At 48.1% G+C, this 20028-nt stretch overlaps 1 protein-coding gene and 1 long non-coding RNA gene across 6 annotated transcripts; both read right to left on the reverse strand.

Annotated features, from left to right (window-relative positions):
- Positions 1 to 72: 72 nt before the first annotated feature.
- CHERP (calcium homeostasis endoplasmic reticulum protein) lies at positions 73 to 12940 on the reverse strand. Of its 5 annotated transcripts, none has more exons than XM_066205509.1 (18): positions 12868 to 12940; positions 12422 to 12757; positions 11791 to 11972; positions 10895 to 11032; positions 10517 to 10668; positions 10041 to 10152; positions 9610 to 9699; positions 8781 to 9021; positions 8270 to 8448; positions 7481 to 7877; positions 5371 to 5609; positions 4440 to 4573; positions 4095 to 4181; positions 3506 to 3655; positions 3280 to 3396; positions 2700 to 2794; positions 1981 to 2166; positions 73 to 793 (listed from the first exon to the last, which is right to left on the reverse strand). In XM_066205509.1, the coding sequence occupies exons 1-18, from the start codon at positions 12890 to 12892 to the stop codon at positions 789 to 791; spliced, it is 2865 nt and encodes a 954-aa protein (XP_066061606.1). In that variant the 5' UTR covers positions 12893 to 12940; the 3' UTR covers positions 73 to 788. The 5 variants fall into 5 exon arrangements, with proteins under 5 accessions (XP_066061606.1, XP_066061607.1, XP_066061605.1 ...); XM_066205510.1 differs by lacking the exon at positions 73 to 793 and adding an exon at positions 801 to 1207 and having other exon boundaries at positions 12584 to 12757; XM_066205508.1 differs by lacking the exon at positions 73 to 793 and adding an exon at positions 801 to 1207 and having other exon boundaries at positions 3280 to 3393.
- A 144-nt stretch (positions 12941 to 13084) lies between these two features.
- Positions 13085 to 19539, reverse strand: LOC136302190 (uncharacterized). The gene is made up of 3 exons (XR_010724013.1): positions 19314 to 19539; positions 17406 to 17534; positions 13085 to 14526 (listed from the first exon to the last, which is right to left on the reverse strand). It is a non-coding gene; the product is annotated as an uncharacterized lncRNA (long non-coding RNA).
- Positions 19540 to 20028: the final 489 nt, after the last annotated feature.

The following is a 20028-nucleotide window of genomic DNA, read 5'->3' on the forward strand; positions in this document are numbered from 1 at the left end:
CTTAGCTGTGTTTATTAAGATAAATTCAAAGCAAGGAAGGCTTATAGTCAAGGTGCAGGAATCTGCTTACTCTGGAGTCTCAGCTGCCTTTTTATTTAAAAAAAAATTGTTTATTGGAAGGCAAAACAACAACATTCACAACTTGGTAACATACAGGTGTTGTGTGCTGATTCACAGACAGGTACAGTTCCACAACTACAGTAGATCTAGAACAAACTGATATTCCACCATATTAACTGAATGGCCTTAAGAGGGTTTTTGCTCTACAAACAAACGACTGGAAAAGGGAACTGCCAGGCAGACCTGGGGAGTGGAAGTGCAGTGTTAGGGCCTAGCAGCTCTAGCTGGTGGTCTCTGGAAACAGTTACAAAAGGTGTGTTTGTTTTTTCATTTAGATGACAGCAAGCTTTCAAGAACATCTCGTTGATAGAAATGTGTAGAGCAGAGAAAATGGATTCTCTTCTATTGAACTAATTAGCTTTTATTAAAGGGTATATACAAAAATATAAAAAGCTCAAAGACTGTGTTCCATTACAAAGTATCGCCCATCCCTCAGAGTGCTGGGAAAGCTACCAGAGAACTGACCCTTGTGTCTTGCCCCGAGTGGTGGCTGCAGCAGCTGCTGGGCGGGGCCTGGAGGTGGGTGGAAGGTTCTAAAAGCTCGCACAGTGCTCAGAGGTCACCTGCACTGGAACTAGATGCTTCATTCCCCATTTAGACATTAGGATACACTGCTCAGCATCAGTCTGACTTGATCCCAAGGCAGCACCCCTCCACTTCAAATAGAATTAACCTTTTGAGAGAAATAAACATACATTATGGAACTAGAGAACATACAACCACATCAGATAATGTCTGTATTCCACAGGAATGAAGGAGGCACAGTCCTGCACCAGGAACTGAATGGGGTTTAATTCTACTATAAAATGGGGAACTAATTAGAAAGTTGTGCAAGATAAATGGAAATTTTTAAACTTGCTAGACATGTCATAGTAACAACTGGCCTTTTTTAAGCACTAATTGACAAGTGTTGAAGTATATGTCATAGCTTTCCTTTTTTCACCCTAGTTTTAAAAGTAATTCATTTGTCACTTCCTCCAGACTTTAATCCGGATTTCTACAAGTTTAATGTTTTGTAGAAGATGAAAGACATCTTTCTTCAGAGAGTCTTATTCGGGTGGTGGAGGGTCTTGTGTTTCACGCTTCACTGAAACAATAGGGAAAAGAGCTCTTACGCATTCCGCAGTTACCTAAGCTGTCTGAAATGTTTCGTGCAATGAGGGTTCTGTTAATAAGGAATTTTTCCTTATGGGCTTTATTTGAAGCCATTTGATTGCACAGATCTAGAGGCAGAAGTGACATTTCATTGAGCATGCCAGCTTTTTCCTTTTCGCTGTTGCAAGTGCCTATGCTCAATATATCACAGACTCTGCAAAAATCCATCATGGGGGTATTGGGGTAATTGTCTTCAACTCTTATAAACTTTTTCTGAGCCCTTCCAGTGCTACAGAGAATTTATTACCAGTTCTGGCTTTGGCAGCACATGGTACTAATAGCAGGAAACTCTGAATAGGGCAGGGGTAAACAGAAAGTGTGGTCTAACTTGATTCCGATGACAAGGACCTCCCTGCTGCGGCAGCCGTCCCTTGTGCGGCACAGCTCCCCCTGCACTAACTTTGTGACTGCTCCAAGTTTTCGTGGGGCAACATTCAAAGATGCAGGTGCTCAGGATGGCAGCCAAGAAGTGGCTTACACAGAAACACGCTCATTAATTAGCATTTCAGAGATTAGAACACAACACAATGTCTAAAAAGGAAAACCTGCCAAGTTAATCAGAGTACACATCCACTTACCTGTTGTTTTACTCTATCAGTTACATTAGAAAAAATATTAAGAGTCAACGATATTTTGATTTGGGTTTACAAAAAATAACTTTCAAGTCCATTGAGGTTTCTAAATTGCTGAGAAACATTCACTTACATTCATCCCTGGCTTTCATGCGTGCGATAAATGAGTAACTTTTATTTCTTCGGTAGTTTTCGTAAGGGTCATCCAATGCAACTCCCACTCCTTTGTACTGATCCCATTTGTCTCGGATATCCCCTCCTTTAATTGGATCCTGAATTCCTTGTTCCTTGGCTCCCAATCCACCCGATCCACTCCATCCTGCAGCAAGGACACGACATTGCAATCCTTTCACTGTTTTTTATTACTAGAATTGTGAAGACAAACATGGGCATTTTGGAAAAAAGTAAAGACAGCATAGTTTGATAAAGCAGGATGAAAACAAACAACCTGAAACAACACATGAGCTGTCCCATTCATTTCACAAGCATTAATGTGCAGACATTGTAGAAGCTGACAGCAGCACTATCCCTAAAAACTCTTAGGAGGATAAGAAGAAAGGCAGCGCAAGCCCAATCGGTCTGGTCAACCCTGCTGACCTGCATTGCAGGGACATGAAATATCTTGGGTAGGGTCAGTTCAATCTGATGCCAAACTCACATCCCTGTCTTCTGTATCTTTCCCAGAAAGGCAACCATCACTGCTCCATATACTTACATCTCTGAATTTTCTTATGCTGACCTTGGAATGCCAAGGAATAATTCCTTAGGAAAATGCATTAATTAATTATATCTAAGACTTCGGCATCTAATCTTGTTTCCTGGCTCGTGTAAGATTCTAGAACAGCATCTTACCCATTTTCACTAGCATTTGATGGCCTTTATTTTCCTCTCCAAGTCTCGATTCTGGTACAGGAGGCCCAGAACTGGAGCCCAAACCAGCAGAAGAACTAAGAAGAAGAACAAATTAGGAACCAGTGATCCTATTCTCACACAAAGCGCAGTCAGTTCTATTCTGTTAGGCATTAACATCCAACACAATTCCATCCACTCTACTGAGCTATTCTTTATTAAAGCGATTAGATTATCATGCAGTTTTTGAGGTGCCAGAAACATATCACCTTCTTCTCAGCACAAGGGAAATCAAACACTGTGCTCTTCCCAATGGAGCACTCACAGAATTACTCCTGCTCCCAAGGAAGGCGTATGCAGACTTTACAGTTGCACGCAGTTTTGTTAAAATAAAAAGCCACAATACAGTAATAGTCTCTCTATGAGCACATATAGCAGATAAATTGTTTCTAAATCTGCTCTCCATCATCTTTGCTGATCTTTGCTGAAATGCTTATTATCCCCTGGTAACGAGGCAGTGCCCATGCAGGCGCTCTGTTCAAACAGCCCAGGTAAAAGGAGACAGAACCAAATCAAAGCTTACGGAGGAGTGGGACTGCGAGAGCGGGAACGGCGCCGCCTTCCTGGAGAGTACGATTTGGACCGAGACCGTGACCGAGACCTTGATCGGCTGTGAGAGGAGCGGGACCTGCTCCGGCTTCTGAAAGGTAGAGCACACGAGTTACCAGAGCAACCCCGGCGGTTCCTTGCATCAGCCTTGGGTTCTTCCCACTCCCCAGTTCCCACGGTTCAGGTGCCCCGAGCCCTACCTGGACTGTGAGCGAGAATAGGATCGCGATCGAGAGCAAGAGCGAGAGCGTGACCTCGAGTAGGAGCCAGATGATTTTGAAGATCGCGAATTGGACCGGGAAGACGAACGACCTCGGCTTTTAGACCGACTGCGAGACCGAGAAGGCCCACTGCACAGATGAGCAGAGAAAACTCCAGTGAGATTCCATGAAGGAGCACCAGAAACAGGAATCTACTCCTGATTACATTCAAATTACACACAAGCACTACTTCTGCAGTGAAAGTGAAAGCTTGAATGTGAAAAACTGTTTCACAGAATCACAATGCGGTCTGGGTTGGAAGGGACCTTCAAGCTCATCCAGTTCCAACCCCTGCCATGGGGCAGGGACACCTTCCTCAAGACCAGGTTGCTCCAAGCCCTGTCCAACCTGGCCTTGGGAACTTCCAGGGATGGGGCAGCCATGGTTTCTCTGGGCAACTTCTGCTGGTTCCATTTTCTGCGGATTAGGCAGATCAGCATGTTGCTGAACAGACTTTCCCTCTGCATTTAGCCCGAGCACCTTACAGATGAACAGCACACAGCAGAAGGTGGCACACAGGAGTTCTTACCTATTTCTCTTCTCTTGACCTTTCCTCCGCCTTGCTCTCATTTTAGCTCTGAAGAATTCGTACAGTCCATTCTGCTCCCATCCTTCACTGCAACAAATCAACCACACGGAACCCACACACGTAAATTCCACTTCAGTGGCAACCTTAAGGATTTTCACCAGATTTTGCACGGAACAAAGGGTCTGGGCAAATCTCAGTATAAGATCAAACGACAAGTGCAGTTGCAATACAACAAGAGCATTAGGAGAACCAAGACACGGGCGAAAGACAGGGAGGCACTTTGTGGTTTGAGACACTTTCTTAGGGCATTTGCCTTACCATTTCATTGGCTACACTTACTCTTACCTGTTTCTAGGCCTGTCATGAGATGGTGGACTATAAAATGCCTCAACCGCAGCCAGGAGTCTCTCACTGGGGGGCATTGGAGGTGGAAGACGTATATCTTTAGGATCTAAAGGTTTATACTCGTGGTCTTCAAGCTGCCGAGAACAAAACAAATTACATTCGTATCAAGTGTCATGGGGTGGCTACCTGAAGAGTTAAATACAGATTTAGCTGTGTAAAGACCTCAAGTTTCAATATTGGATGAAAAAATGATCTGGAAATAAGGATTCTTCAGATGACCTGATGCTTCCTCGTGCTATCACTATTTTGAGTTCTCTGAGAAAAGCCTGCACTGCACAGATTGCAGTATCAAGTGGGTCACCAAGTAGATAAAATGCAGATCTCATCCACCTTTGTGCTAATGTGTCTGGATGGAAGCCTGGCACAAACTGGAGTATGAGAGCAACACAAAGAGATGGAAGAGGCTTATTTGTTCTTCTCAAAAACAGAATATATAAATGTAAGTATCCCTGAAGATGCTGATACAGGTATGTTTCCTGTTCTCTATCTTTCTTTCGACTTATAACATTGATATTGTAAAACGTCTTCATGAGAATTCTGATTACGAAGAACTAGTCCAGTGTCCCCATCAGATCTGTGAGGTCTCTCTGACCATCTGGAAATCACTGGGGATTTCCATTTCCTACCAATAGGGGGTCAGACTTTCAAGTATAAATGAGTCTTTCACACTGTGAGTTCAACCGGCTTCCTCTGGCTCATCACCATTTTCACTACCTAGTCCCCCCAACTACTCCTGCTCTCATACGCTACACAACCGGTTGTGGGACGGAAGGATTTGAAATTATACACATCCATGTTGAACTGTCCCTAATAACAACAACAGGGTTCGGATCTTTTAATCCCACCAGTCAGTCTCATAGCAAGCACTTACTTTGACAAGTGGAGCCATCAGTCCGGCAGGAAGATCAAAGTAGGGAACATTCGGCACCAGACTGGGATCATCGTGGTTCATGTGAGGGGGCCCTTGGCGGCGCATGTGAGGGGGCTGCCCGTTAAATCCATGCGGGGGAGGCCCAAAATCAGGGTGCTGTGGCCCTCCCCAGGGAGGATGCTCGCTGATTCCAGGATGAGGCAATCTGTGACCAGGATGATGATGAGGCGGTCCAATTTCTGCAGAGCGGGAGAGTTAAAACATCTTATTTAGCTATCAAGAAAGGAAGGCAATCAGAGATGTACTTCAATAACTGCATTTATCCTAAAACCCAATCTCAGCAGATCCAGCAAAGCACCAGAACCGAAGGACCAGAGGCTGGCTATAGGTCCACATTAACGAATACCCTGCAGTGCGTATGCGCCCCTGGCCACAGCAACCGCTCTCTAGACAATAGGATAGCTCAGCCCCAAGCCATTGCTTCCTTTGGGATGTACTGTGGTCAAAAGGACCACAAGGAAGACACACTCAAGAACAAAATGTTTCAGATGCAGCAGGGCAGCTACTGGCGCAATTTATTTCTGAAGCTAAGTACACAATCGTGGCTCAGCTTGGACCTCTAATTAGTTCTGTCTCTCGATCAAATACGTACGTCAAATTTCTTTACATATGTAAAGAAATATATACAGCAGCAATTAACTCGCATCAGTGGGTGACAAGAAAGTACTTCTGGAGAAAAAAAAAATTTGGAGAAGATGTAGAGATAATAATTCTGTTAAAATAGGGAACTCATTTTGACCATCCACTGATGGACAAACGCCATGAATGCCAGGAGACCCTGCTGAACTCACTGCACTCTACTAAGAAAAATGCAAGACTGAAAATCAACATCATTTGCAGTAAGAATAACAGTTTTTCCAGGAAAAGCCGTTACAGCTGCTTCCCAATCTCGAGCTAGTACTATCTGACTCATTGTCATCAGAATCCGAGCAGAGTCTGTACTGTCATTGCTTCACTGTTTTCCTAATGTTAACCAACTGGTTTAGTAGATCTCTTCCTCCAACAACTTTGCACGAAACAACAGATATTTTAAATCACCACTAGAATCCAAAACCGAGCATCTCATTCTGAGCTTAAACCTAAACTCCCTCAGACGAGAGGGAGTTCTCCTTTTCTCCCTACTCACTACCACAATTCCTAAAAAACCCCATCCAAACAATAAAACCCAAGGGGAAAGAAAAAGAACGATCTCTACTACAGAAGTTAAACTCAATCCTAAATACATAAACTCAAGTCCATTGGTTTTCAACCATTTTTGAACTTGAAAAATTGAGAAACTTTTAGGATTAACATAGCAACTCCTACACAGAAACATAATGTATCTTCTACGTGACCTGTCACGCAGAACCAGGGTGATCTTTGGTCTTTACGCTGATAAGGATCGTTCCTGCAGGCGAAATGGAAACTACCTCTGGGCAGAACTATAGCAGACTTCCGGACAGCCGCAGGCCAGGCAAGCGGCACCTGCTTACACTCCCATACATTCCCATGTTCCAATGAGAGAACAGACCCAATGAGGAGGAAGAACTGGAGGTAGGGATCATTTCACCACACACTACCAAGCCACGCAACATTAAAGGCAGAAAACTAGAGAGCTTGGCAGTCAAAATAAAAAGAAAGATTGAATGAGTGCATGCACAGGAACAAATCCTTTTAGCGCCTTCCTCTTAACTTCCTCCATATACACAGCTCTCATCAGCCCTCACCTATGGGCTGATGTGCAGGTGGTAAAATTTACAGGAAAATGCTGCTTCTCACCTTTGAACTTACTACTTTTAAAGCGAAAGAGGTGCCTGTAGAGATGCTGACTTGAATTTGGACTACAATTTCTTATCCATTAGAGAAGACTCAAAAAGCAAGGAAGCATCCAACTCTGCATGTGTTTCCTAATGAGTTCTTAGCAGAAGCTTCCCAAACTCCCAAACTAAACATTTCTTAGTATAATCACAACAATCCACCAAGGATAAACTGTCATCCCAAATCATCAAATAATTTTGTAATGGCAATCAGCATTACAGCATAAGAAAACCTGGCCTGGTACACACTTTACCTTGAGGAAAATCCCCCTGGGGGTAATCAAAACGATGAGGATAAGGAGGTCTTTCAAAGGGATGGCGAGGTGGAAAATCATCCTGCATGAAGCGAGGTGGAAAGCGGTTGAAATTATGCGGATGCGGGGGCTGGTTGAATTGGGGATGTTGCTGATGTGGAGGAAATGGGCCTCTGAAGTGAGGTGGCCGCTGCATTCGAAATGGAGGTTCCCTCTGACCCCCACCCCATGGAGGCTGTTCATGCTGATTGTTCCACGGTGCTTCAAACTGGTTGTTCCAAGAAGGATCAGGCTGGTTGTTCCAAGGCGTCTCTCGCTGATTGTTCCAGCCTTGATCTCTCTGTTCGTTCCACATTCCTTCATGGTTGTTATTCCAGGGAGGACAATGAGGTGGTCCCTGGAGGTGAAGTACAGAAGCCTGGTCATTAGGTTACAAGAATAAAGAACACAGTAACATACCTTCTTATGGAAATACAGCCCATAGGCAACATGCACAAGCGAAAGAACATTTCAAATGCAGAGTCTGAATGACTGCAACTTCAGAAAGATGGGAAAAGACCAAACTGTTACTGAACCAACAGTTCTTGTTCATCGTAATGGTTAACAAACTGAAATACGATTAAGATTTTGCCTTTAACTGCGCTCATAACGACAAAGCTCGGCACTGAAATCTGGATTTCTAACTTTCACAGCTTTTCACTGCACTTCCACAACCAAGATGGTCATTTCCCAACCTCCACAACCAAGACAGTCTGAACCTCCACATCCTTTTTCAGAACTGTTTCTTACCTGTTGTTGACCCCATGGTGCAACCGGGTGAGGTTGGTCAAACCAGGGTGGTTTATTTGGGGGAATCTGATCATGAGATCCAGGGCCACGTGGTCCACCTGAGGCAGGATCCTGCACTCCAGACCCAGTTGTGTCATACTCTGTAGAACCAGCCAGAGGCAGCTGAGATTTACCATCATCTGGAACAATTTAGAGACTATTGTCAGCATCAAAGTCACGTGCAGTTAATAAAATATCAGCACTTCAGGCTCCAGATGAATTTCTTCTGCAGATATCTAATTACTGGGAGACTGGATTTCTGATCCATTTAACATTCATCTCTCTGGTTCTTTTTACACTCGAGCATCAGCCTCCACCTGCTGCAAGGCTCTGAACAGATTCAAGCTTTCGCCTGAAACAAACCAGCAGTGCATTGTGCCTCGTTGTTAAAAAAGAAGGGGGGAAAAAAAAAAAAGAAGTCATAACATTGTTGCCCACTGATTTTTGCACAAGTCCCAGGTCAGCTCAGTACCTGCTTGTGTGACCGGAGCAGACGGTGGAGCTGAGGCTGGGGCTGCTGTGGGGGCTTGAGGCGGGGGTGTCGATTTCACCTCGTTCTCCAGTGGGGGTATTTGGATCTGTTGTTGCTGCTGCTGCTGCTGCGTTAAACTGTTCACAAACTCCTCGTGTTGAGTTTTCAGGTTCTGGATCTGCTGTTGGAAAGCCACTTGCACAGGCTGTACAACCGTTGCATATTCAGTGATCAAATTCGCCTGATAAAAGAAATGACCGCACCTATAATACCCAGTCTATCCGCTTGTTCAGAATTCCCTGCATTGCCCTTCACTCTCTCTCTCAAAAAGCGCACAAGGATGCAAGATAATGCTGGCAGAACCGCCCAGTCTTACTATGAACCTTTGTGGAGATTTCCAAAATATTCTCTGCAGCCCGGAACCCACCATCTTTAGAACTGTCTTTCCAACACAGCTCAAATCAACAGCATTCATTGTTATTAATAAAAAGGAAAAGTTCCTGCTGCCACAACAATTTTTATATTTGATGCATCCAATTTAAAGCCACGTTTGCTTGTTTCCTTTTGACCAAACACTTCCTCCTATACAAGATACCGTTGAATATGTGCAGCGCTGTATCAGTCTGTATCCTATATCCAGGACCATATCAGCAGCAGGATTATTGAATGTGTGAAACAACAAGGTTATATTTTACATTATTTTTTGTAATCCTTTGTAAGCAACTTCAGGGGAGGGGAGGGAGAACAGAAATTAACATTATCCTTTGAAAAGGAAAATAATTTTTAAAATATTTGCATAAATAAGAAAATTGATATTTTTGTGGCTAACCTGGTACTGGCCAAGTCCAAGAGCTGGGCTTTGTAACTGCTGAATAATGGACTCATCGAAGTACCCATTTTTCTCCCACAGCTGAAGAAGCTGCATGAATAAGAGTGAAAGGATTTTAGAAATTATGAACATTCAAAGAAAAACTGAGGCACAGCATTTTTGTGTCTTCAGCTTTTCATAAGACCTAGGATTTCGGTATTTGTTGTTGAACCAGTAAATGTTCAAGTGCATTAATCATTATGATAACTCTTAAATAAGGCCTAGGTACTTTCAAGTTCTATTTTAAATGTGAACTAGAGCACCTCCTCTAATAGGCTTTATGAAGACAATCACACCAGAAGAATCTCTTCTTGCACCTGCCTATTTATGGATTTCTACAGCATCAACCTAACAAAGCAAAACTGTCAGTTAAAACAAAACCAGATACTCACTCTGGCAATTTTCTGTTGCTTATCCTCCTCCACTGCTAGAAAACTGGTACAATAAATAGGCACAACCACCTTCTGTAAAGCAGCCAGAAGATCTCGTGCTTGCTTCCGCTGGCTTCAAGAAAAGAATGAGAAGAATTATGTCTTTCACTATAACACTAAGTGCACTGGAATATTCAATTCATCTCAACTTCCGCTATACTACAAGTAGTGGAATCAAAAAATAGAGAGTTCTCTCCCTAACGACTTTATCACAAAATCCTGTCTGGAGGAAAAATACACAAAGTAGGTAAAATGGTTATACCTAAACTTGATTACTAAAAGACTAGATCAAAGTTGTGGACACCTGAGGACAGCTGCTAAAACTAACTAATATGTTAAAAATACAAAGTGACTAGTCAAAACAACGCTGTATCTAGGAGAGAAACTTTGTCAAATTAATCAAAACAGCAAACTGAAACCCATAACTGAATTCTTACCAGTGATGCAAAACATCATTGATTAAGTAGATGAGGTGCAGCCGTAGCTCAAAGTGAGCTCCTTCCGCTGTGATCCGGTTCCGCAGGTGCCCGGCCATCAACTCGCAGTGTGCAGGAGACTTGGCATTACTAAACATCCAGTTCTTGCCAGCCTTAGAAAAGCAAATTTAAAATATTTCAAGTCAGTCTAATGGGTTCCTACAATACGGGCTTCCTATAGCTCTGAAGTAACTGGCGGAAGGGGAGTTTTCAGGTAACAGCTTTCATCTTACCTGCCACACAACACAGATATAAAGCTGTTGTTAACACAGAGAGAATCTCAAAATCCAAACGAACCCACGGCACCACCAAATCCCCGTGCAGATTTAGATCACTTACTGAGATTGCATCTTTCGTGCAAGTGTCAATTATTGGCTGCAACAAGTTGTCAAATTCATTCATATCTAACTGGGTTTCCTCCAAAACCTTTTGCATTTGTTGCTCGATCGCAAGGGATACTGCTGATGTGACTTGTTCCTGACAAAAAAAAAACAACAAAACCAGAAGCAAAAAAAAAAGGAGAAAGAATTACACTATAGCCAACACTCTTTTAAAGAATGAAGCTGCTGCATCCTTATCCTCTTGGACGTAAGTAGCTATCTCAAGGACCAAAATCTTTTACAAGCACTGTGACCTCATGAAAATGTTTCAATTCTTTGGTTCTGAAAAGAAAAGACTCTCCACATTTTTCAGAAGTCCAGTTTACCTCTACTTCTAAAATCCATCACGTAATAATAAATAATTGCAAGAAGCTCTTAAATGTAAGGAACATAACCAAGGCACAAGGAAATCTTTGGTTTGGCTTTCCTCAGCTTTAACAGCTAAAAGTCTCCTGCAAAAATCAGCTAGTTGATAGCACACAGTTCCTGTCCACCCCTAATCACATCTAAGTCAGAATACTACAGACTGAAACATCTTGCAGGTCCCAGCAATCTGCAGCATTAAATCACGGTTAACGCAGACACAGTTTATTCCACTCTAAAACTTACAATGTTTTTCAAAGAGTAAATAAAAGGTTTTAATCATAGATCAATCATACCAACACAACCTAGACATCAGACACATCCATTCCAGGGGAACGATGGCATTTGCCACAGAACAAAAATAAGGAAAGCAACATCCCTTCTCACCTTCATCACCGCTCAGAAGCAAACCGTCCTCTCCCCCTTCACTCCTAATTCCTACAGCCACTGACAGGCCAGGATACACCAGGCGAGCGTTCATCTTAAACCAACCTGTCTCATAGCGAGGAGATGCTGCTCCTGCTGCTGCAGGTTCCACTGACTCTGCTGGATGAGTTCCTCCACAGACGGGGTGCCCTGAGGGGCTGGCATGGGCGCAGCCGGTGGGAGCGATGGCTGTGGCAGGGGCTGGATCTGTGCGGAAGCCTCGATATCTTGGCTTTGCTTGCACAACACTGTTAGACAGAGTAAACTTGGAAAGTAAACCTCCCAGAGAAACCCTCTACCACCAGCCCACGGGAAAGTGGCATTGGTTCCAAATAGACCCTCACTCTGAGGGGGTCAGAGGGTCTCCCGAGCTGCCTGGACAACGCTCTCAGACACTTGGTAGGATTCTTGGGGTGTCCCGCACAGAGCCAGAAGCTGGACTCGATGATCCTGATGGGTCCCTTCCAACTCAGCATATTCTACGACTCTACGGTTAACGCAAAATCACGGGTGGATGGTGCCAACGAGGGGAGTCAGCAACTCCCCGTACAATTCCAGAGCGACAACCCCAGGACGAGCCGAGTTCCGGCTCTCCAGGTGCTGAGCTCCGTCTCACCACGCTACCCGTCCCTACGGCTCCGCCTGCCCGCCTCCAAACCCACAACGCGGGGGCCGTGAGCAGCGCTGAGCCAACTACCTGGAACCCAGAGCGAAGGAAGAGGCTGCAAACCGGTCCCGGCGGAGCAGGGCGAGAGCAGGAGAGACAAAAGTGTCTCCGCCGGCCGACCCCGAGACCCCGCGGCCGGGTGAGGGAGGGAGCCCCGAGCCGGCCCTGCCCGAGCCGCAGGTCCCAACTCACGCTGCTGCTGCTCCAGGGCCAGCTTGTACTTGTAGTAACCGTAGAAGTCGCCCCCGAAGAGAAAGGAGAATTTGGGGTTCTCCTTCTGCTTCTCCATCGTCATCTTCTCGAACTCGGGCCCGTTCCGCGCCACAAACTGCGCCAGCTTGTCGATGACATTTCGCAGCTCCTGGTCTGTGGGGAGGCAGGGCCGTCAACCCCCGCTGTCCCCGCTCCCCCCCCCCCGTTCCCGCGGCTGCCCCCCTTCTCGCGGCCGCCCCCCGTTCCCCCCGATCGCCCCTCACCCTCGGGCGGCAGAGGCATCTCCATGGCCGCGAGCCCCCGGGCCGCGCCGCACGGACGGGAAGGCTGCGACACCCGCGCGGCCGCGCTTTACGGCCCCGTCGCCAAGGAGACGGCGCACGGCGCCGGTCACGCGGGGCCGCATCTCCCGCCCTCCCGCCGTGGCTGGCCCGGCGTTATCGGAGGGAATGACAATGATAACGACTCCGGAAACAAGCGGGAACGAATGGTTCCTCTACTTAAGTTCGAGTGACAGGCACAGGCAGAATGCTACTGTTAAAGCAACTGACCTGCCTCAGGTCCAATGCTTGCTCGCATTATTAATTTTTTTTAAATTAGTTTTAAAATTTAAAAGTTAACAGAACCTGGGTTGAACAACACCTTGACGTTTAGTACAGCGGTTGGCAGGGGTGTGTGTGTGTGTGTGTGTGTGTGTGTGTCTTTGTTTGGGGGGGGGGATGTTCTTTTTTGTGTTTCCTTGTTGTTGTTTGGGTCTTTTTGTCTGTTTCGTTTTGTTTCTCTGTGTTCCATCTGAACATTAAGTTTTGACTTACAAAAGGGTTCCGGTGCAATTTAAGTCCGTGAAATAAACCTGGGGCGTTATATACAGAATATAGTCTCAGGGTTCTCAGGTGAGCACCTAAAACTGATGGGGGACTGTCCTGCATTACTCACTCTGAAATGAGAGATTCCATTTCACAAGTGAGAGGTGAAGAGATTCCTTGGTGCCTGAACAGCATGCTTGAGCTATACCACAGGCCAACAGATTAAACCAGCAGAAAACAACACAGTATTACAGATTTTTTTCAGAGACTGATGAAGGATAAAGAACACTCCAGTAGGACCTTTTAGTTTGACTGTATGTACTTGATAACCTGTTCCCTTTGTGCTCAGTGCTGAGAGCTACCTATGGGGTGGTCAGGGATTTTTGTAAGTACTGCTGTCAGATACACAGATAAAGACATCTTGTATGCTTTTCATTCATAGATATATTATAGCTGAGTTCTTGGTCTTAAAAGCCTGAGACAAAACTAACAGTGAATCTCATTTGGCATTGGTTCACCATGGAGGACAATTTCTCTTCATTCCTTTAATCTCTTTCAATTATTTCTTAAGCAATTACTGCAATTAGGATATACAATAAGGATAACAGCATTTCTGCCTTGTTGGATTGGGAAATCCAAGCCCAGTTCCTTAGAGAGATTGAGGGGATAGGGAGCTGAGCCTCAGGCTGGGGTTCGGCAGTGCGGATTTGGTGAGGAAGAAAAGAGAGATTCCCCCAAAAAGTGATTAAGGCCAGTTCTGCTGGCTTTGAGTGCTCCTACCCCAAAAGAATGATCCTGGTTAAACGGGACTTGAAGAAGCAGGGGGATGTGCTAGGGGCCCTGCGCTGGGACCCCCAAACCCTGGTCACGGGTGCTGGGAAGTGTCAGCTCCAGAGGAAGACTACAGAGGGGCCGTGCTGGGTCCCCTCAAATTCCACTCAGAGATGCTGCACACTGCTGGACCTTTGGGACACTTCTGAGAGGCTCCACTGCCTGATCCAGAGAGCTCTCCCATTATTTTCTGTTGCGCTTAGAATCTGGCAGGTCATTGTAGCACCACAGGTTGAAAAGTCCATCGGAGCAGTTGGAGTCACAGACGATCACACAGAAGCCAATCTGGGAGAGGAAATGAGCTGTTACATAGATTTATTTTTCCCAACGCGTTTTAAATTTATACGAGAATCTCTCCTCTCCCCTCAGCCCCCGTGTCCTTGAGTTTTGAGCTTTCGCATAAAGAATTTTCTGCCTACGCTGGAAAACAATTCCCCGGCACCGCGGGGAGCGGCGGGGTTTGGGGCTCCCCGCGCCCCGGCCGGTCCCGCTCAGCACGAGGAAATCGCCGCCGCCGTCCTCCCGTGCCCAGAGCCCCGCCAGGACCCCAGCGCAGCTCCGGCTGCAGGCGGAGCAGGAGCGGCTCCTGCCGCCCGCAGCGATCCCGGTCCCGATCCCGACCGCAATGCCGGCCCGGTCCTCCGGCCGAGGAGAGGCGGCAACGCTCGGGACCCCCAGCCGACACCGACAGGACCCGAACCAGAACGTCCGGTCCCATTCCCGGCCCCGCCTCAGCGCTCGGGCTCCGCGCAGGGCCGGGAGCGACCTGGGCTCGGCTGTGAGGGGAGGGGCGGGGCGGGGCGGGGCGGGGCCGGCCCGGGGGGAGGGCGGGGCAGAGAGGACAGTAGGAGCTGGGGCGGGGTCAGTGGGGCCTGGGCACGGGAGGGGGAGGTGGCATGGCCCCTTGACAGATGGGCAACGCCTGACAAATTTTGAAGAATTTTAGGTGTTGCTGAGCATGTTCTGCCCCTGTAATGAGGTCTAAGAAAACCAGGAGGGGCTCTTTTACCACAGGAAGGAGAGCCTTCCACTTCAGTGTCTCGGGACTACTTTAGAGGTTGGATCTGGCTATGCCAGGCCAGTGAGAGCTCTAGTGCCTGGAAGCTTTTGTCTGGGAGGCATCCTCCAATATTTGAAATTTTAGGAGGCAGAATCCCATTTTCAGCCTGAAGTGCAAACCCATTTTTTGCTGGAGGTGCCTGGATGTGAATGATGGCCCCCTTCCACTGAAAGGAAAGATTTTCACCCTAACGTCCCAGCAGAAGTGGAGAGAACAGCAGGACACGGCCTCTGAGCTGACATCAGGACACTGGGGGACTGAGTTTTGTTTCCAATAGAAACTCCCAGCACCTGTGGGAGGGGGCCATCACCTCCTAAAATCGGGAACAAAGCAGGCTTTCTCCCAGACCAAAGCTGCCAGCAACTAGGGTCTGACTGCTCTTGGAGTACCAGATACAGAGTCTGTGCCTGTTGTAATCTTAGGAGGCTAAAGCCCACTCCTAGCCACAGGCTGCTGGACACAAACGGTGGCCCTGTTCCTGGGGAAACAAAACTCACCGCCCCAGGTTTCTGATGGCAGTTTGGGGAAGGAACAAAACCCCCACACATTCAAAGACTGTCCAGAGCTTTATTCATTTACCCTAGCAAGCCTGAGCTAGATGGAAACGTGCATCTCCCTACTGCCATGTTATCAAGGGTCAGCAAGGAAGAAGATTCCAGTTCAGGTTTCTCTCTAAGCCCTCCCAGGGGCTACCAGTTCCCACTGCAGAACAGAACCAGCACCCAGCCAGCAGCTCCTCAGTCCTGGCAGGTCAGCGGCACTTCCAGGAGCACACCAGGCTGGCAGCAAACTGCCCAAAGGGCACTCAGCCCTAGACCCTTCAAACCCTCCAAAGTAGCTTGGCCAGGGGGCAGGGTCAGCACCAAAGACACAGACACCAACCTCAGGAGCTCAGGGTCTTTGGCGACAGCTCAGAGCAGCCAAGAACCTCCCAAGGAGAAGCTCAGCAATGCTCCCCAGCACTGCTACCCAAGGTGACCTACAGGGACTGAGATCCAGCACCAGGGACCCTGAGCCTTACTCCCAGCAGCTGGGAATCCCCTGTCACAACCCAGCCCTGGAGAGCCCCCCCAGAACTGGCAATTCCCGCGGGTGCGTCCGCCCGCAGGCCAAGAGGCTCCGGCTGTGTCGGGACAGGGCCCAGGTCGGGCAAATGCTGCAATAAACAGGCGCACACAACTCCCACGGCGGGAACAGCTGGGCTCAGCCTCCTCCTGCATCGCCCCAAAGCCTGGCCAGGGCTTCAGGAGCAATGCAGGAGCTGCCTTTGGCCCCGCTCCTCCCAACAAGGCCACAGGACTCATCTCAGGGCCCTGTCCGGCCTCTGAACACAGAAAGGCCAAGCCATATTTCACTGATGAGCACTGACCCAGCCCAGAACACTAATGATCCCGGCTACCGCACTGCCGACAGGATACAAACACAACATCTGGGTTGAAGGCTCACCCAGAGGTCAGCTTTGGCTCAAGACTCTGCTTCAGGCCTCAGGCCTTCAGTAAGTCCCAAGCCGTATGAACCTCCGCAGAAAGCCTGTTGCCATCTCCTGTGGAACCACGCTTCAGGCAGCACCTCCTCTGCCCACTCCTGAAGCTATTTAGCCTGCCAGAAAAGAATAGTGGCTGATCTGGGAATGACAGAAGGCAGGGAGGGGAAAGGACCCTTTTTCTTCCATCCAGAAAGCCAAAGGCTGTCAAAAAACCCTCTGGTGAACACCTGAGCAATTACCTGAGCAGCACCAGATGAGAGGCCTGGCACTCCTGACTCCCAGAGCTCCCAGGCCTGCCTTGCCACTCACCTTTGGCCCTCGTCTTGGACAGCAAGGCAATCCCAGGGACAGAAATCCAGGCTCCTGCTGCTCCTGGAAGGAGGCACCCAACAGCTCCATGCTGGCTGAACACGGCAGCAAAACCAGGATGCTGCTCTTCCTTGGGCAAAACTCCAGCCACTAAATAGCTGGAACACAGGACAACCCTGCCTCTCCACCGGGGCACTCGGATCCAGCCCTACTGACACATGGACATTTGAGACAGGAATCCATAACCCTCTGTACTATCACATCACAGCCCCACATGTTTTCCTGCTTGTGTCCTCAGCCCCTCCTCACCTTTCATAGGCTTCTTCCAATGGTGTGCAGACACTTTGCCTCTACCCAAAAAGATTAACATCACCTTATTTTGAGGTTTCAAAAAGTCACATCAAGTCATCCTGGTCACATGTTCCACATCAGATTCTCCTGTAAAAAGAAAGATATTTTTCTCTTCAGATCATTTCTTAAGCTGTCAGGAACACCAGGATCTCACATAAGCTCACAGAAATTCTCTCAATGCCATTTGCTGCTTCTCTCTCTGCCAGGGCACCGAGTTCTAGGTCAGTTCTTGTTCCACGCTGGCCAGTGACCTTGAAGGATAAACTAAGGCACCATTATTACTGCTAATTACAGCCACAAGCTTTGAAACTTCCCACAAGGTAGAGGCTTTTTCTCATCAGGCAACCAGACCAGTTTATCCACAGGGACTCCACCAAACAGACATTTCCCATCAGGTAACCAGACCAGTTTATCCATGGGAGGCTTCCCCAAACACCCATTCCCATCAGGTAACAAGAGTAACTCAAGTGCTGATTTTACATCCTCATAAGCATGCCTAATACCCCATGTACACAAAAATACCACGTTCCCACAGGGAGGTAAGAGAAACTAGAACAGACTTCATCCTTTATTCCACAGACAACGATTAATCCAATTAACCACGGTGCACTTGCACTGCTTGGCTTGGGGGGGGGGGGTGTCAATCCACCTCCTATATGTACTGAGCTACAGAGCATAAACATAAAAACCAATCTTTCTCCATAAATAAAACCAAACACAAAGAAAAGCCAAAAGAAAATTCCATAGACTAGGAAATTCTTGAATGCCTTTGAACATATCTCCTGAGAACTCAAAAAACCATTTACAATAGGAAATATTCCCAAGCCAAAAAAAAGCACCAAATGCTGGACCCAGTACAAAACCTTCACAGTTCATGACAAAGCTGAGACAAGGTAAAAAGCTCCTCCAGACAAAACAAGTTAAACACACTTTACCCCCATGAGAAAAGCCCCCAAAACATACCACCAACCCAAAAGCAAACAAACCAACCCAAACAAACCCCAGCTGTCCTGAGTTCCATTTAACGTTCAGCCCCTTCCCAGACTGGGGACACCTAAGGGAGGTCTCACACTCTTTTCCCAACCCTTCTGCTACTGCTTCCCTCCCCCTCAGGCACCATTGCCCTACCCAGGGCTGAGGCAACTTAAATATCATGAAACAAAAAACATAAGCTAGCAGAAATAACTTACACTACTCAAAAGCTGTCTCTGCTTCCAATAAGTAGCCCTTAGAAACATGATGGTACCTTCTACAGACATTCTATTATTAAAGTCACTTCAAAAAACAGCCAAGAAGCCAAACCTCATAAGGTCATTTCTTCCTGCCATGTTCTTTCAAGTGAAAGGCTAATTAAAACCTTCATTACCAGACACCAGTCAGGCCCACACATCACGAGAGATTAAAGGGGGAAAAACAAAGACAGGAAAACTTCTGTACCTTCCCCAAACAACACACCCCAAGAGTATGTATCCCCCCCTCACCTGCAAACACACCAAGGCTTCGCAAGGCTTTGCTTTATAGAAGAACTCACCAAGAAAATTCTCCAGCACAGCACGAAACTCCCCACATTCCCTCTACCTGAACCATAGGAAACCTCAAGCAAGAGAAAACACTAATACAGAACACGCACAAAAAAAAAAAAATCCCTAATCCAGCACCAAAAAAGGCCCAAAACAAGCTAAATTAAAAGAATGTTTGCCTGCCAACCCCACACAAGAAGATGTCTTGGAATTCTGAGGGAAACTCCGACAAACTCACAGAACAACAGCCCCTCAGCCCTACCTGCCACCACCCACCACATAATAAACACCTAAACGCAGTCCCACACACCACATCTTATAGAAAAATAAATGAACAAATTCTCACCGCACTAAAACAGCCTGGAGAAGCTCTGTACCCACGCAGACCAACAGCAGCATTCCACACCGAGCCACAGACTCCACAGCGCCTTCCGGGGCGTTTCGAATCCCCGCCCGGCTCGCGATTGGCGGGTTCGCTGAGGCATCGGAAGCGCTGATTGGACAGCGGGCCCCGGGAACCGCCCTGGTCCCGGCCCCGCCCAGCCCACGCTGAAGGTCGGGGGGCTCGGCTTGCTTCCGTCGGTCCTCCCCGGCCCCAGCCCCGACCCCGGCCCCGGCCCCGGCCCCGGCCCCGCTCTGAGAGCCCGGGGCTCCGCCGGATCTCTCGGCCCCGGCCCGGCCCCAGCCCCGGTCCCTCCCGGTCCGATCACCCCGGCCCCCGCCCCGCTCCCCCGGCCCCGCCCCGGCCCCGCCCCGGACTCCGCCTGGCCCCGCCCCAGCCCCGCTCTGAGGGACCGGGGTTCCGCCCGCTCCCTCGGTTTCCCCCGGCCCCGGCCCCGGCCCCGCTCTGAGGGCCCGGGGCTCTGCCCGAGCCCCCGGCCCTGGCCCGGCCCCGCGCAGGTCCCCCCCGGCCCCGATCACCCCCGCCCCGGCCCCGTTCCACCGGCCCCGCCCCGGTCTCCGCCCCGGCCCCGCCCCGGTCTCCGCCCCGGCCTCGCTCCAGCCCCGCTCTGAGGGCCCGGGGCTCCGCCCCCTCCCTCAGTCCTCCTCGGCCCCGATCA

This window comes from Chamaea fasciata, unplaced genomic scaffold (genome assembly GCF_029207755.1).
Source record: "Chamaea fasciata isolate MVZ Bird 193981 ecotype frontalis unplaced genomic scaffold, bChaFas1.0.hap1 SCAF_28, whole genome shotgun sequence".
Taxonomy (NCBI): domain Eukaryota; kingdom Metazoa; phylum Chordata; class Aves; order Passeriformes; family Sylviidae; genus Chamaea; species Chamaea fasciata.